The 14,370-nt window shown below is 33.9% G+C and overlaps 1 protein-coding gene across 3 annotated transcripts in view; it reads right to left on the reverse strand.

The window, feature by feature from the left end:
* mv (lysosomal-trafficking regulator mauve) overlaps positions 1-14,370 on the reverse strand; it is a 92,759-nt gene that overhangs the window by 33,712 nt on the left and 44,677 nt on the right. For all 3 annotated transcript variants that reach the window (XM_085960418.1, XM_085960417.1, XM_085960419.1), the window contains 8 exons: positions 9,951-10,181; positions 8,361-8,504; positions 7,482-7,930; positions 7,090-7,196; positions 6,426-6,550; positions 5,069-5,194; positions 4,657-4,917; positions 666-800 (listed from right to left, as the gene is read on the reverse strand). In XM_085960418.1, coding sequence (XP_085816544.1) covers positions 666-800; positions 4,657-4,917; positions 5,069-5,194; positions 6,426-6,550; positions 7,090-7,196; positions 7,482-7,930; positions 8,361-8,504; positions 9,951-10,181 — 1,578 coding nt within the window. The remainder of the gene's footprint in view (positions 1-665; positions 801-4,656; positions 4,918-5,068; positions 5,195-6,425; positions 6,551-7,089; positions 7,197-7,481; positions 7,931-8,360; positions 8,505-9,950; positions 10,182-14,370) is intronic.

A 14,370-nucleotide genomic window follows, 5' to 3' on the forward strand; every position in this document is an offset into this window, starting at 1 on the left:
CATGACTCCCACAAGGGGGGTCGACCAGTTAAATGAGAAAAACATAAACCACAAATTTGCTCGAATAGTAAAAAAAAAGTCGCCTGCGGCACTATTTTCCTCAAGGGATATTTACATTTTAAAATACATGGTTGTGCGATGAAATTTGATGTGATATGATTATTGCTGTAATTAAATGATAATTCACGTGTAGAATTTATTTTAAGTATATTTCCTGGCGAATGGCTGCATGTTGTTACTTGACAAATACAAAATTTCTAATATTCGATATACAGGTAAATTGTGTAACTATGTCGATATTACAGTTAATGTGTACCTACTTAATTTTTTATAAGTGGAAGACATAATAATATTAAATTACTGTCGTTAATTCGATTTTTTTGTATCGTTATTTTTTATATGTATAAAATATCTGTTTTCAAAATACATAAATACATATTATTTGAAATATTAAAAATGGGTTTTTATTGTTCTCGCATGATATAATTACGAGTGATATCAGTCGATCGCCATAAATAATTTTATCAACTTGTCGATCCTAGAAACAAAAAGTGTGGCTTCCCCTGGTATAAATGAAGAGATCAAAAATATATCACAAAAGTTTTTTTTTGTCAGAAAACATTTCAGGCTTCAAAATTTTAAAACAGAGATATTATCACACCTACCCGGTCAACAATTTTCCTGAGTAATAGAATCGTATTATGAGCAAGAGAAATATCATGAAGCGTGCATGGTAAAATTGCCAACAATGGTGGAGATCTCAGGATATCTTTATCGGATACATTTGCCCAAGGATCGTCCTGAAAAAAAAAAAAAAAATATATGTAATATAGAAAATGCTTTCCCTTCCACATTTCGCTATGTCTCCCCACTCATTAGAATGGTATTTAATCTAAATTCATGGCGTTCATTCGTTGTAAATGACTCAAGTTTTGTAGAAATCAGGCTATGCATGATTATGTCAAGAAATTTTGCCTGTAGTTCTCTACTGGTGACTCTGTAGGCAGAATCATCAGTAGACAACATCATATCAGATTTGTACAATTTAGTTTCAGAGCTCCGGGACCCTATTCGGAGTGCCTTTTTGCACTATGGTAAATTCGGACCTGTCTTACCTGACCTTGTCGAACCGAGAAAAAAAAGTTGTTAGGTCAGGAAAAACAGTCCTTGAAGAGTTTTTCAGATTCACTTGTAAAAAAAAATATAATTCTGAATCCGTTTCTCACTTTTTTGTGACAGATAAAAAACCTATAAGTATATTTTCAACCGAAAATAATGAGTAGGTACGAGGGTGGGTCAATAATTCCTTAGAAAAAAGCATTAAAACAGTTTTTATTTTTGTATTTTTTTTTTATTTCTCAACATAATCTCCTTGGAGCTCAATACACTTGGTTAGACGTTTCTCAATTTTTTTTAAACCGTCAGAAAAATCAGTTTTCGGAAGGTCCTCAAAATAAGCATTTGTCCGATCGATGACTTCTTCATTTGAAAAAAAACGTTGTCCACTTAGCCATTTTTTTAAGTTTGGGAAAAGGAAAAAGTCACTGGGGGCTAAATCTGGCGAATACGGTGGGTGGTCGACCAATTCGAACTTCAATTCTTCAATTTTAGCCATTGATCGTAAACATGTGTGAACACGGGCATTGTCCTGATGAAAGAGGATTTTTTTCCTGTTTAAATGAGGCCGTTTTTCTTCAATTTTGTTTTTTAGCTGGTCCAATAAAGATGCATAATAATCCCCTGTTATTGTTTTTCCTTTTTCCAAATAGTCAACGAAAATAATTTCACGTGCATCCCAAAATACAGTAGCCATAACCTTACCAGCTGATTTTACGGTTTTCGCCTTCTTTGGACATGGTTTGCCTTCGCAATCCACTGCTTTGACTGTTCTTTCGTCTCGGGAGTATAGTGGTGTATCCATGTTTCATCTACAGTCAGAAAGCGACGAAAAAATTCATCCGGATTGCGTTGCATGAGCGACAACAGGGCTTTAGAGGCCACCACCCTATTGCGTTTATTGTTGACTGTGAGCAAACGCGGCACCCATCTTGCAGAAATATTTTTCATGCCCAATTTGTCATGTAAAATAGAAATGACGCTACCTTTTGAGATCCCTGTAACCTCAATTATCTCACTCAACTTTAATATTCGGTCACTTAACACCATATCGTGGATTTTATTGATCATTTCTGGTGTAGTCACCTCTACAGGACGTCCTGAGCGTGGTTCATCCTTTGTTGATGTACGACCACGTTTAAATTCATTTAACCAGTTATAAATAGTTGCAAATGAAGGAGCAGATATGCCGTGAACTAAATCCAACTCATTTTTTATTTCCTTTGCTGTTAACCCTTTTATATTAAAATGTTTAATAACAGCTCTAAAATCAATTTTCTCCATTTTCCATTTTTCCATTTTCCACAAGCAAATTTTTTTTTTAAATGTACGAGAAACACACAACAACCCGACCAATCTGATTGAAACTTCGCAGCATACTGAATCGGTAGTGCCGCTGCATGAAAACAAACCGCTTACAGTACTAGTCGCGCCACCTGTCGGCTTTTCTAAGGACTTATTGACCCACCCTCGTACCTACTATTTTATTTTTGCACTCAATACTATAATTTTTGGGAACATGTACTATATTTTGGTCATAAAATGATAGCAACACTGGTCTGGTGCAGTGTTGCCAACTGTATAATTATTATAGTATTTGTACTATAATATTGATCCACGTACTAAACTATATAAACGTATCAAAAATTTGCTCTAATAATAAAAAAAATCGCATGCGGCGCAAGTTTTCTTCGGGATTATTAAAAGTTTAAAATATAATATGGTTGTAATAATATGGTAATTACAATTTTTTATTACAGTTAAATATTTCGAATAGATGTAGGTAAGTACCTACTTAACAATACGCTGAATACTCTTACTAATTTTACCTTGCGGAACAACATTTGGGAAACGCTGCTGTAAAGCATCACACTGCTGTTAACCTATAGGTAGGGGGGCCCGCCAACGATCTTGGCCTGGGGATCCCGCTTTAGGATGTGAGGGCCATGCTGTAGGTACCACTCTTATAAATTGGAACAGTGGCGGGCGGCGGTTCCTGAAATTGCTTTCAGTAGGGGTACACAAAAAAACTCACTTACCTTATTTTAAAGAGAGCAATTTAGTGTTGTTTCTGTTTGTTAGCTACCTTTACAACTTTCGCAAAAGTAGAGTAAAAATGACTTTCAATTATTGCATGGATATCATTGGAACCATACAAATTACACATAATTTTACTATGCTGTGTGAATGGATACATAATCATTACAATAATAATTCGCAAGACTTAAGAATGTAACATTCTTTTATTGAACATACATATTTTGAAAAAACTTCTGAGAAATATTTAAAAGCTGATAAGCCAAAAAGTAACATAATTTAGAAAGTGCTTCAAAGAGTATTGTAAAAACCACTATAGTTAACTTTGTGACAATCGACAATTAGATAGGACACATGGGCGTCACGGGCACAGGTTTGCATCCTGTTGGCATGGCACTTAACCGGTTCTATGCCTTCAGTGAGTTTTCTCGCTCTCGCTTTCTCTCGGCCGCACATACAAATTTCGCAAGGCTTTAAACTTAAATTACTAGCCACTGTCGATTGATTTGCATAATCTAAAAAATTAAACACAGTGACATCTGTTTGAATAATTATAAAATACACACAAATTATCGGTAATACAGCGATTTTAGTAAGAGCTTCGCTTTACATTCAACGTGTGTTCAAAATGTGTCATTAAAAATCTCTGTCAGATACTGCCATAGTAATATCGTGAGGCATAGAAAAGGTTAAAGAGATAAGATCTGATTGTACATTTTTTTTCGATTCTATGGGTGATCGAAACCGAACGATTAATGTCTGATTTAGATCATTCATAATTATTGTTTCCTTTATACAGTCGAACTTGATTATTACGAGGAAGATGAGACCGACTGAATTTGCTCGTTATAAGTGGTACTCGTTACATCAGAGAACAGGTATTTTTAAATGAGTGGTCACATAACAAAAAAAGTCGAAAATAAAAAATCTGAAAACCATCGTAAAAATCCCCGAAACAAGCGTGGCCTTCATAAACTACAAAAGAAGTTGTTTATTGTAATGAACGCTGGTAGGTACCTATGGACTTAACAAACCTTGTATTTTTCAACCATATGGGTTATTAAGGCAAAAACAACAATTGACGTAATCCGTCCCCGGCGGCATCCTGTCTGTTCGGATTTTATTGCTTAGGGTCAAAATGTTTTTAAACGTTCGACACATTAACAGTATTTTAGCTCGGTATATCCGATAAGTTGCTCGTTATAACAGTGAATAAATGTATGGAAAAAATCATAAACCAAAATAATGTCAACGAATGTTTCCCCATTACATCCGAGATCTCGCTATGTCCGAGATCGTAATAACCGAGTTCGACTGTATTTTATTTTGTGCTGGTTTGGAAAAATGTAATTATGGTAAGTCTACCTATAGGTCAAGGTGAAGTTTTTTATGTTATCCGTGCAACTACTCCAGTCCTTCAGATTGAGTACCTAATATTGTTATAGTGAATTCAGTCAAAATCTTTATTATAATTTAATTAAAAAAATACATAAAAACTCTCACCTCTAACTGAAATTCTAGCCGAGACCTATGTTCGGTGACCAATGTTGCACAAGCGGAAACGAGATCGTGAGTAGCCGGGAATAGAGATATCTGATTGGCCAGATGATAGAAGAAGAATCCGATCTCAAGACTTCTCATGTACTCAGGAGGGCATCTCTGGGATAAGGCGCAGACAACTTTTACCACAGCAGTTCGAACGGAAGCTTCGCAGTGGTTTCCCAGTATCAGAAACATGTCACTGTGTATCACCACACCCAATACCTGAGGAATAGTTTAAATTCGGTAAAACATTGAATTAAAGATCCAGAGCCTACTCGTGACCCTTTGGTATCCCAGGTAAACGATATTTTGGCATCTTTCCAACTAAAGATGCCTTGAAATCCGTTATGAATTTGAGATTGGAATATCTTACCTGGTTGACATACGTATCAGGCATAATGGTGATTGTATCTTCGAGTAGCAGAAGAAGGCCTTCGCAGACTGTGGAACTGTGCGACCATCCCGATTGCAGGTTACGCAGCAAAACTGGACTTCTTAACTGTAATATATAAATTAATAATCATCACTATGTGCGCTGCACAGAAATAAACAAATACAAAAATACAATTCCACCCCACCTACCTTTGTGCATTGACTATGTTATTTTGTGCACAGTAGGCAAACTCCAGATGGCCTACCGGACAAGAAGTCCAATTAACAGAAGCCGTAGATTTTTTTAGCGTAAGTTTGATACCCGATCTGGCATCACTTTATTTGTGAAAATATTTATTTTACTGCATGTTATTTGTTTTTAATGAAAAATCATTTATATTATAATGTAATATTTTTTGCTCAGTAAATATGGCTGTATTGTTTAATTTAATAAAACGCATTTTTTTTGTAGTACTTATTCCACTTTTAATCAATAAATTAGGACCGGTTTCGTCCGCCTCAGAGGGACATTTTCAACTGTTGAAAAGTTGTTCAAAAGTGGAAAATGTCCCTCTGAGGCGGACGAAACCGGTCCTAATTTATTGATTAAAAGTGGAATAAGTACTACAAAAATAAAATGCGTTTCATTAAATTAAACAACAATACAATGCAGTTCCACCACTAATAGACAGTTAACAAAATAAAAGAAAAGAAAAAAAAATATGGCTGTCAGAGCCTACCCTCTGTCAATAGAAGCACCCTTCACCACTGGAATCTACTACTGCCCTTTGTTTTTGGGCAAATAAAACTATTTTTTAGGTAACTATAGGTATACAGTAAAACCTCGTTAATAAGAACACGGATAATTCAAAATTTTCGCGAAAAACAAGTCCCTTGAACATTATTTTCATATAAAACCATACCTTTAATTCGAATTTCGTAATTCGTTAGTCCTGGCATATAAAAATATTCTATAAATCGTAATAAAATACTCATCTCATGAGGCAGTCATTGAAAATCATGACAGACTTTTCTTAAAACATTATAAATTACTTATTTTTTTAAGGTAATAAAAATAATCCTGACATTTTATGACCCCATTAACACACACAGAACCGGAAATGTGGTAGTAATCGTAAACAATATTAATGAAAATCAAAAAAAAAAATATATATTTTTCCCCCATACATTTCATAATTTGTAATTCGAATTTTTTTTCGATTTTCGGTCCCTTGGAATGTGTATTAACAAGGTTTTACTGTATGTAAGTCAGTGCTCCGCCAAAGCAATGTTATATTTTCTGACATCCTAATGACTGACAAATTGATTGAAAGTTGTAAGAATGAACTAATAATTACCTCTTGATACATTGCTATGGAATCATTTTGCACTTCCTGCCTGTTAATTTCTTCAGTATCAATTACAATATACTCGTCTGCAATCACTGTATTATTCAAAGGAGAATCGGTCATTCGTGTTTGATCTGTGAACAATAATACACAACATATACGTGAGTATAACATATTACCAATTTTGGTTAGGGTGTTAAGCTGAATGGTACAGTGGCAAAAATGACCTATTTATGGGATAAGAATTAAAATGTCATCTTCAACATCTCAAAAGTGCGTCAGCAAGAGTTATTCCATGAAGAAGTTTTTAACTATTTTACAACACAAAAATAAGAGAAGTGGGTTTTCTTTTGGGTGTGACTGTAAGAAGGTACGGTTCTCGATGTGATAAAGAATATGTTATTTCCAATATTTACGTTTGGATCAATGCATTAAAGCTTGTCACATAAACAAAACGCGCATTCAATATTGGTAATATTTGAAGACATTCAGGCGGCTTTTTACTTCCTGCATGTAATGGCTTGACTGTCATTAAGTCATAAACCAAAACTGACTTTAAAGTCATGGTGCATGGCGACTGGCTTTCGCATCTCTATCTTATTAATATTTTATTCTGTGGACAAAATCAATAAAATCTTTATATCAATCTCATTGCGGACAAATCACGACTCGCCTTTTACGTCTGGTCTGTGACTAGGTCCGGGTTCATCGTTTGCACCACCGTCCAATGTGCTCAATCCACTCGAGCTATTCCCGCTATTCCTCAAACGGTTTCTTCTCCTGTGAAAAAGAGGTATAGTTATATAAATTATTGTCTTTGATTGTTTCCAACGTGTTGCCATAACACAAATACGAAAATGAAACTTTGATTAAATATGCAATATTAAAATGATGATTTAGTTTTACAGCACTGAAAGGATGTTGTAAAATTAAATATCTCGATGAATTTCAGCTCCTGCAGCAATCAAAGTGAGCATAGGGGAAATTAATACCCTAATCATATAATAAAGGGTTTAAAATTGATGTAGTTTTAGGTGAATCCATTTTACAAAAATATTTAAATACCTTCTTTCTTTCCGACTGCTTCTTTGTTTAATATTCATATTAATAATGGCTTTCTCTTGCTTGGAAACACCAACGTCGGGTATACTATCTCCGAGTGTCACATTACTATTGGACGGGGTATTTTCAATATTACTAATGGAGTCATTTGAAATAATGTCATATGTGTCTTCAATTCTTGAACTATTGATACTTTCATTCAAGTCACTATCGGTGGCGATGAATTCCATCTTCTGTGCAGGGAAATTTCTGCATATATCTTGGTTATCGGATACACTGGTCGAGCTGCTGTTGTTGCGCTTTCTCCAGCCACTCCGTTTATTCCTCCTCTTGCTCAAGAAAGGTACCGGCAACTCTAAGACATTGGTCTTTGAATGCGTAGACGGTTGCAACTGAGGCGTAAGGAGGAAGTAGAAAGTTGACCGAGCGTGCGTAACGAAAGTTGCCCTGTCCTAAAACATAAAATGTTATTATTAAAACAAAAATCTAAACCATGGACGTAATAATTATGTTTGTTTAATAACACGTTGGCGGACACGACATCTATAAATGTCGTATTCTGTGACATGTGATATGACAGGACGTCCATTGACGTCCTCTACTGTGGAACGGAATACGACACAACGTTTATAGAAGTCGTATTTTGGATTAAAACAATATGTTCCCTGTCTACTAGTGTCACAGTGCGAACATATTTCCATTAGACAATGTCGTATCTTAAGACTTCATTTCTATATATGTATCTAAATCGAAAAGTTAAAAAAAGTAAGTAAAACTTTCTTAATACAATAATTTGAATGTGTCAATTCACTAACATGTATTAGCTAACATGTGTCTGCGAATGTGTTAAGAAATGACCACAATTGTTCACATTCGACTCACCTGATGCATTAATATCAAAAAATCTGATAATAGCGCCATATGGTGTAACAGTGGAGGAAATCCCATCAACAACTTGATCACCTCCACTAACCTTAAGCTGATGATGTCACCGAAACTGGCAAAATCAGAGTTCAGGAAACGCTCCTAAAATCAATGCAAATAACATTAGAATACATTTTGAACAAATCATTCAAAAGATTTACTCAAAAAAAAACTACAGTAGGACTTAGATCTTCCACTACCCGAAGTGAAATTTTAAAGTAAGGAGTTAACAGCCCACATGCTCAGGGTATGTCAAAATGGAGATTTTATGTTATTTTCAAAGCATGATCCTGGACATTCCTTAAACGATGTAGATAATCTATTTACATAATTTTGAAGCCTTATTATCCTTTATATTTATTTTACACATTTGATGACTGCATAAAGTATTTTTATTACATAAAATAGTATTCTTTTAAACCTCTTGCTCTAATGTTTTAGAATATAGTCATATTTCAGTATGTGAAGTGGTGTTAAGATTTTTTATATTTATTAATTTTTAAAAGCATTTATAAAACCATTAGTAAAATTTATGTCGACATTATTATAGTGAAATATTTACAATAAAAAATTATATTGATAATCTCTGTGATCCCAAATTTGACAAGAATTAGGCATTTTATTATTCAAAAAATGGGCAAGATTTACACATTTAAAGATAATTTTAAAGATACTGATTATAAGCTATGTCTTTGACCATTCAAATGTGATAAACATTCTATGAATAATGTATGCTTTATAATAATTATTGACCTAAGAATAAGGTAGTATTTTTTTGAAATACGCCATTTCTATTGGCATTTCCCAGTGGCTAAGCTACAACATACGGCCGTAGCCATAAATTGACAAACGATAAATGAAGTAGGGAGTAAGATCATGTTAATAGTTTAATAGATGCTTTTAAAAATTAATAAATATAAAAAATCTTAACACCACTTCACATGGACGTACTGAAATATGACTATATTCTAAAACATTAGAGCGAGAGGTTTAAAAGAATACTATTTTATGTAATAAAAATACTTTACGCAGTCATCAAATGTTTAAAATAAATATAAAGGATAATAAGGCTTCAAAATTATGTAAATAGATTATCTACAATGTTTAAGGAATATCCAGGATCATGCTTTGAAAATAGCATAAAAGCTCCATTTTGACGTACGCTGAGCATGTCCCCCCTTAATGTATTTGAAAATAAATTCGCCAAGTGGTCAATATATTATGTTATTTATGCGAAGAGTTTACACGCACTAAAATAAGATTTTACACATTTACACAATACTTTAAAACATAATGTAAATGGACCGATAAAATTTTGTTTTTTTTTTTTTATCAAAATGGGGCTAGCAGCACTTATACGAATTCAACAAAAACTTCTTTAGCAACAGTGAGTGACCAGTGAAAAATATGAAAATTAAAAAATCAAATAGGACATTTAATTGAATTCCAAACTCAACAATACATCGGTTCATGTGTCATACTAATTTATTATATTGGGTCACAATGGATGCTAAATTAATTGCCTATAAAGAACATAAGAAAACTTACTTTGCAGAGAAGGAGGAGGTGGTCCACCATATTCACTCTGTTCATTTGATAGACGTTAAACTTTCGGAACATGTTATCCTCTCTCAGCATGAGACTCATAGCGAGGAATACTGTTCCTAATAGCCCATCATCATCAACAGTTGTAGCAGAATCACTTTTGTCAAAGAATATCTGATTTGCCTTAGATTGTGTATTGCTATTCTCGGTTGACGGTATTGTTTCTTTATTATTCTGCAAAAAAAACATGTAAATCATTAGAAATTTTTAAACATTGAAACAGGCATTTTAAGGGGGATCCTATATGCCAACAGAGAACCTGGCGGAAAAATACGAAGCTTGCAATTTGAGATTTTTTTTTGATAATTTACAATTTCAACTGTAATTAATAAATATGTATCTGAAAACATGAAATAGATTTTTTTTTTTAATTCAAAGATAAACTTACAATTTTATTGTAAAAAAATGTAATAAAATGTGAATTCGTTGCAGGGTCGCATCTTATTATTACATTATATTTGATGGTCATATTTATTATTAAAATTTAATTTAAGTTTTCAATTTTTTGACGTTTAGATTTTACGTTTAGACTAATTCATCGTTTTAATATTTTTCATATTTATTTTAAAAAACATCATTTTTATAAAAATATAAATGTGTATAACTTGAAATCCTTTTTATTTTTTTATTTTCAGATACATATTTATTAATTAATATAGTTGAAATTGTGAATTATCAAAAAAAAATCCCAAATTGCAAGCTTCATATTGTTCCGCTAGGTTCTCTGTTGGCATATAGGATCCCTCTTAAATTAATTAGTATTATAAGTGAATGTGTAAAAGTACCTTACAACTAAAATTTAATAAAGAAGGCTCGCTGGTATATTCAGGCTAGGATCTTTGGTGGGCCCCCTATCTATCTCTAATGAAGGCAGTGTGACACATCACATTAACATTTTTCAAATTTTGTCACAGCTCAAATTAAGGGCACTTATTTAGTGTATTATTAACTATTTTTTTCTATTTTTAATATATCTACATTCATCATGGAGTTGTCGAGTAGAATACGGAATAATCAAAAATTACATCGTTCAATTATATAATTTAAAATTAACAAATATTAATAGTCATGAAGTATAATAGCGCCTCAGGCGACTTTTTTAAACTATTAAAGCAAGTTTTTGATGTGTGATCTTACTTATATGATCAACCCGCAACGCCGGGCCCACCCAGAGCCCGTGTCCACAGGCTAAAGCCCTATAAGCCCCCCTTGTGGGGGCCATGAAAACAATAATAGCTTGTTTTGAAAAATTGGGGTACTCTTCTGACAAACTCGCCCAGAAATCATTTAAAGGCTGATCTTAAATCAGAGTCACTAATTAAATCAATAAGATTTTCATAGTCACTTGCGCTTAAGCCTACTAGTTTAGCTGTCACGGAAAATGGATTCCGAATCCAGGAATCGTCCTTACTAGTTTTCAGAAAATATTGCAAAAGTGTATAAAGCTTTACCAAATTGTCGCGGAACACCTATTCAGGTTCGGCGGAACACTGGTGTTCCGCGGAACATAGTTTGGGAAACCCTGAGTTAGAGTATGGACCTAATAGGGAGCAAGTGGCTGACATTCATTTCTCGTAAAAAAGAAATTCTGTTCATACAAACCTCCACTGTGTGGAGGCCCATATGATTCTATTAGGATCGGACATGGTCGGAGAATACGTAGATTTTGTAGGAAAAACATATCAACTGGTTAATCTGCAAACAGGCTAACTCCATTTGGGCAAATTGATCAGGAAGGAGAAAAAACATAATAATTTAACTGTCGAGCGGAATTTAAAAATTCCAAAAATACACTTCTTTTTACAAATAACCTGCACCATGAATTAACCTTTCTAACGCGGCAACTGACTTTAATCAGCCTATACGCGCAAGTCATCCGCGCGTCAGCTGACTAAAGTCATTTCGATTTTCGTTTGCCTAGTACTGCTTTCGGCCAGGCGTGAAAAAATCTAATATTGATTTAATTTATTCAGAAATCATCCTTCTCTTGACATCTGTCAATGAATAGCCAAAACTTTTGTTCTATCTAATTTAAATAAATATTTTTCGGGAGCGTGTCTTGGATAAAAAAATATCAGTCATCGGGCCAATTCAAACTTGCCGGGTATATAGTGTCTTATCGCTTCTTAGTGCATGTGCGCCGAAGATATTTGACTGACGCGTTTGTAGCGATACGAATTCGCGATATAATATGTTATATTGTTTTTAGTGATTGAAAAACTATTTGGTGCATAAACTGTTATATAGAATATTCGAAAGTTACATTGATCAAAGTGAATTTACAAAACATTTTACAAAAGGAATGCTTTTTGAGATTGCATTCATTCGTCTACCTGCTAGTATATTATCCGCGAGTTAATAGTTTCGGAAAATAATTTGAACAAGGTGTAATTTAAATATAAGAGTCCGCGATTCAATATTTCTCTTTGTTTATTGTTGATTAACATTTTTAAATACTATTTTCTGATTATACTAATAGGTAAAACGGACAAAAGTTGTTTATTTACCTTAGTTATCAGTCATTTATAAAGAAAAGATATGTTAAGTAAATAAACATTTTCACACAATTGAAAATTTCTGTATCAGAAAAATTAAAAACATTTTGTGATAGCATATTGTGTGTGGTCGATATTTTGTAATTATTTTAAAATGGATATCCCTGGTAATTTGAGCGATGAAATGGGAGAAGCAATTCATGATCCTGATTCAGATTATGAATTGAGTGAAAATGAGTACTACGATGATTCAGATACTTCCAGTACCCCATCAGAAAGTGCTGCTGCCGCCGCCTCTAATTTAAATGTAAATCGTAATGTTGACGATCTGTCTTCGTGGACTACTGGACCTTTCATACCAGTTGTTCACGAATTTGATGATTTCTTTTCTGGAGTCAGCCCGCACACAAATTTATCAGATAGCTCTAAAGAAATAGAATTTTTTGAGCATTTTTTGAATTCAAATATAATGGACAGAATCGTAATCGAAACAAATAACTATTATACAGAAGACATTAGAAGACAAGAACCATCGCCGAAATCACGAATGCATAAGTGGGTCAACACAGACGTCCCAGAAATGTACATTTTTTTTGCTGTAAGTATGTTGATGACTAGAAATCGTCACATCACAATAGAGGAACATTGGTCAACCGATCCACTCTTATCCAGCCAAATGTTCGGGAAAGTAATGCCAAGAGACAGATATACTTTGCTTTTGAGGATGTTGCACTTTTCGGATCCCAATACAAAAATTCCTGGAGATAAATTATATAAAATTAAAATTCTGATCGACCATTGCCGAGAAATATTCAAAAAAACAATGATGCCGCACGAGAACTTATGTATCGACGAAAGCATAATTGTTTTCAAAGGTAGATTGCTGTTTAAACAGTACATTCCTTCAAAACGCCACCGTTTCGACATAAAAATGTTCGTTCTTTGCGATGTGATGACTGGTTATATATTAGATTTCATAATATATTGCGGGGAAGGAACAGATATTGTCGATGAGCAGGGACTTGGCATTTCGGGATCTGTGGTAACGACATTAATGAACGAATATTTCGGTAAAGGTCATACTATGTGGACTGACAACTGGTATTCAAGCCCAGACTTATTTAAACATCTTCACGAAAAAAAAACAAATGCTTGCGGAACAGTCCGAAAAAATCGAAGAAGCCAACATTTAGGAAGCTCAAGAAAGGAGAAGTGGAGTCAAAAAATAGTAGCTCGCTATTGGCTATAAAATGGCACGACCGGCGCGAAGTCCATATGTTGACTACATTGCACAATGATTCATTTACACCCACAAGAAAATTCAATAGGCAGACCGGAGAGCCTATACTGAAACCTACATGTGTTATCCAATATAATAAATGTATGGGATCTGTAGATAAAGCTGATATGATGTTAAGTACACTAAGTTGTATGCGAAAATCAATAAAATGGTACAAAAAGGTGGCTTTCCATATCATAGATCTGTTTTTATTAAATTCATATATTCTGTTTAGTACTATCACAGGCAAAAAAACAGGTCTAGCTAATTTTCAGTTAAAAGTAATCAGGCAAATATTTGAAAAATATCAAGTTCCAGCCACATCCCGCGCACAGCAACCCGTCGACCATCCACTGCGCTTATCAGCTAGAGCGATGGCAAAGCATATGCCGGACATAATTCCTCCCGCAAATAAACGGATAAATCCTTGCAGAGTTTGTCATCTTTGTGCGAATACAAAAAAAAAGCCGAAAACCAAAAAATATTCCAGATACATGTGTTCCGAGTGTAACATGCCATTATGCGTGTATCCGTGCTTTAGAGAATACCATGAAAAGGTGAACTATTAAAATATTTAAGTGTTTCAAAA

Source organism: Rhyacophila brunnea, unplaced genomic scaffold (assembly GCF_057557595.1).
Source record: "Rhyacophila brunnea isolate RB1 unplaced genomic scaffold, BYU_Rbru_1.0 scaffold_11, whole genome shotgun sequence".
NCBI lineage: Eukaryota > Metazoa > Arthropoda > Insecta > Trichoptera > Rhyacophilidae > Rhyacophila > Rhyacophila brunnea.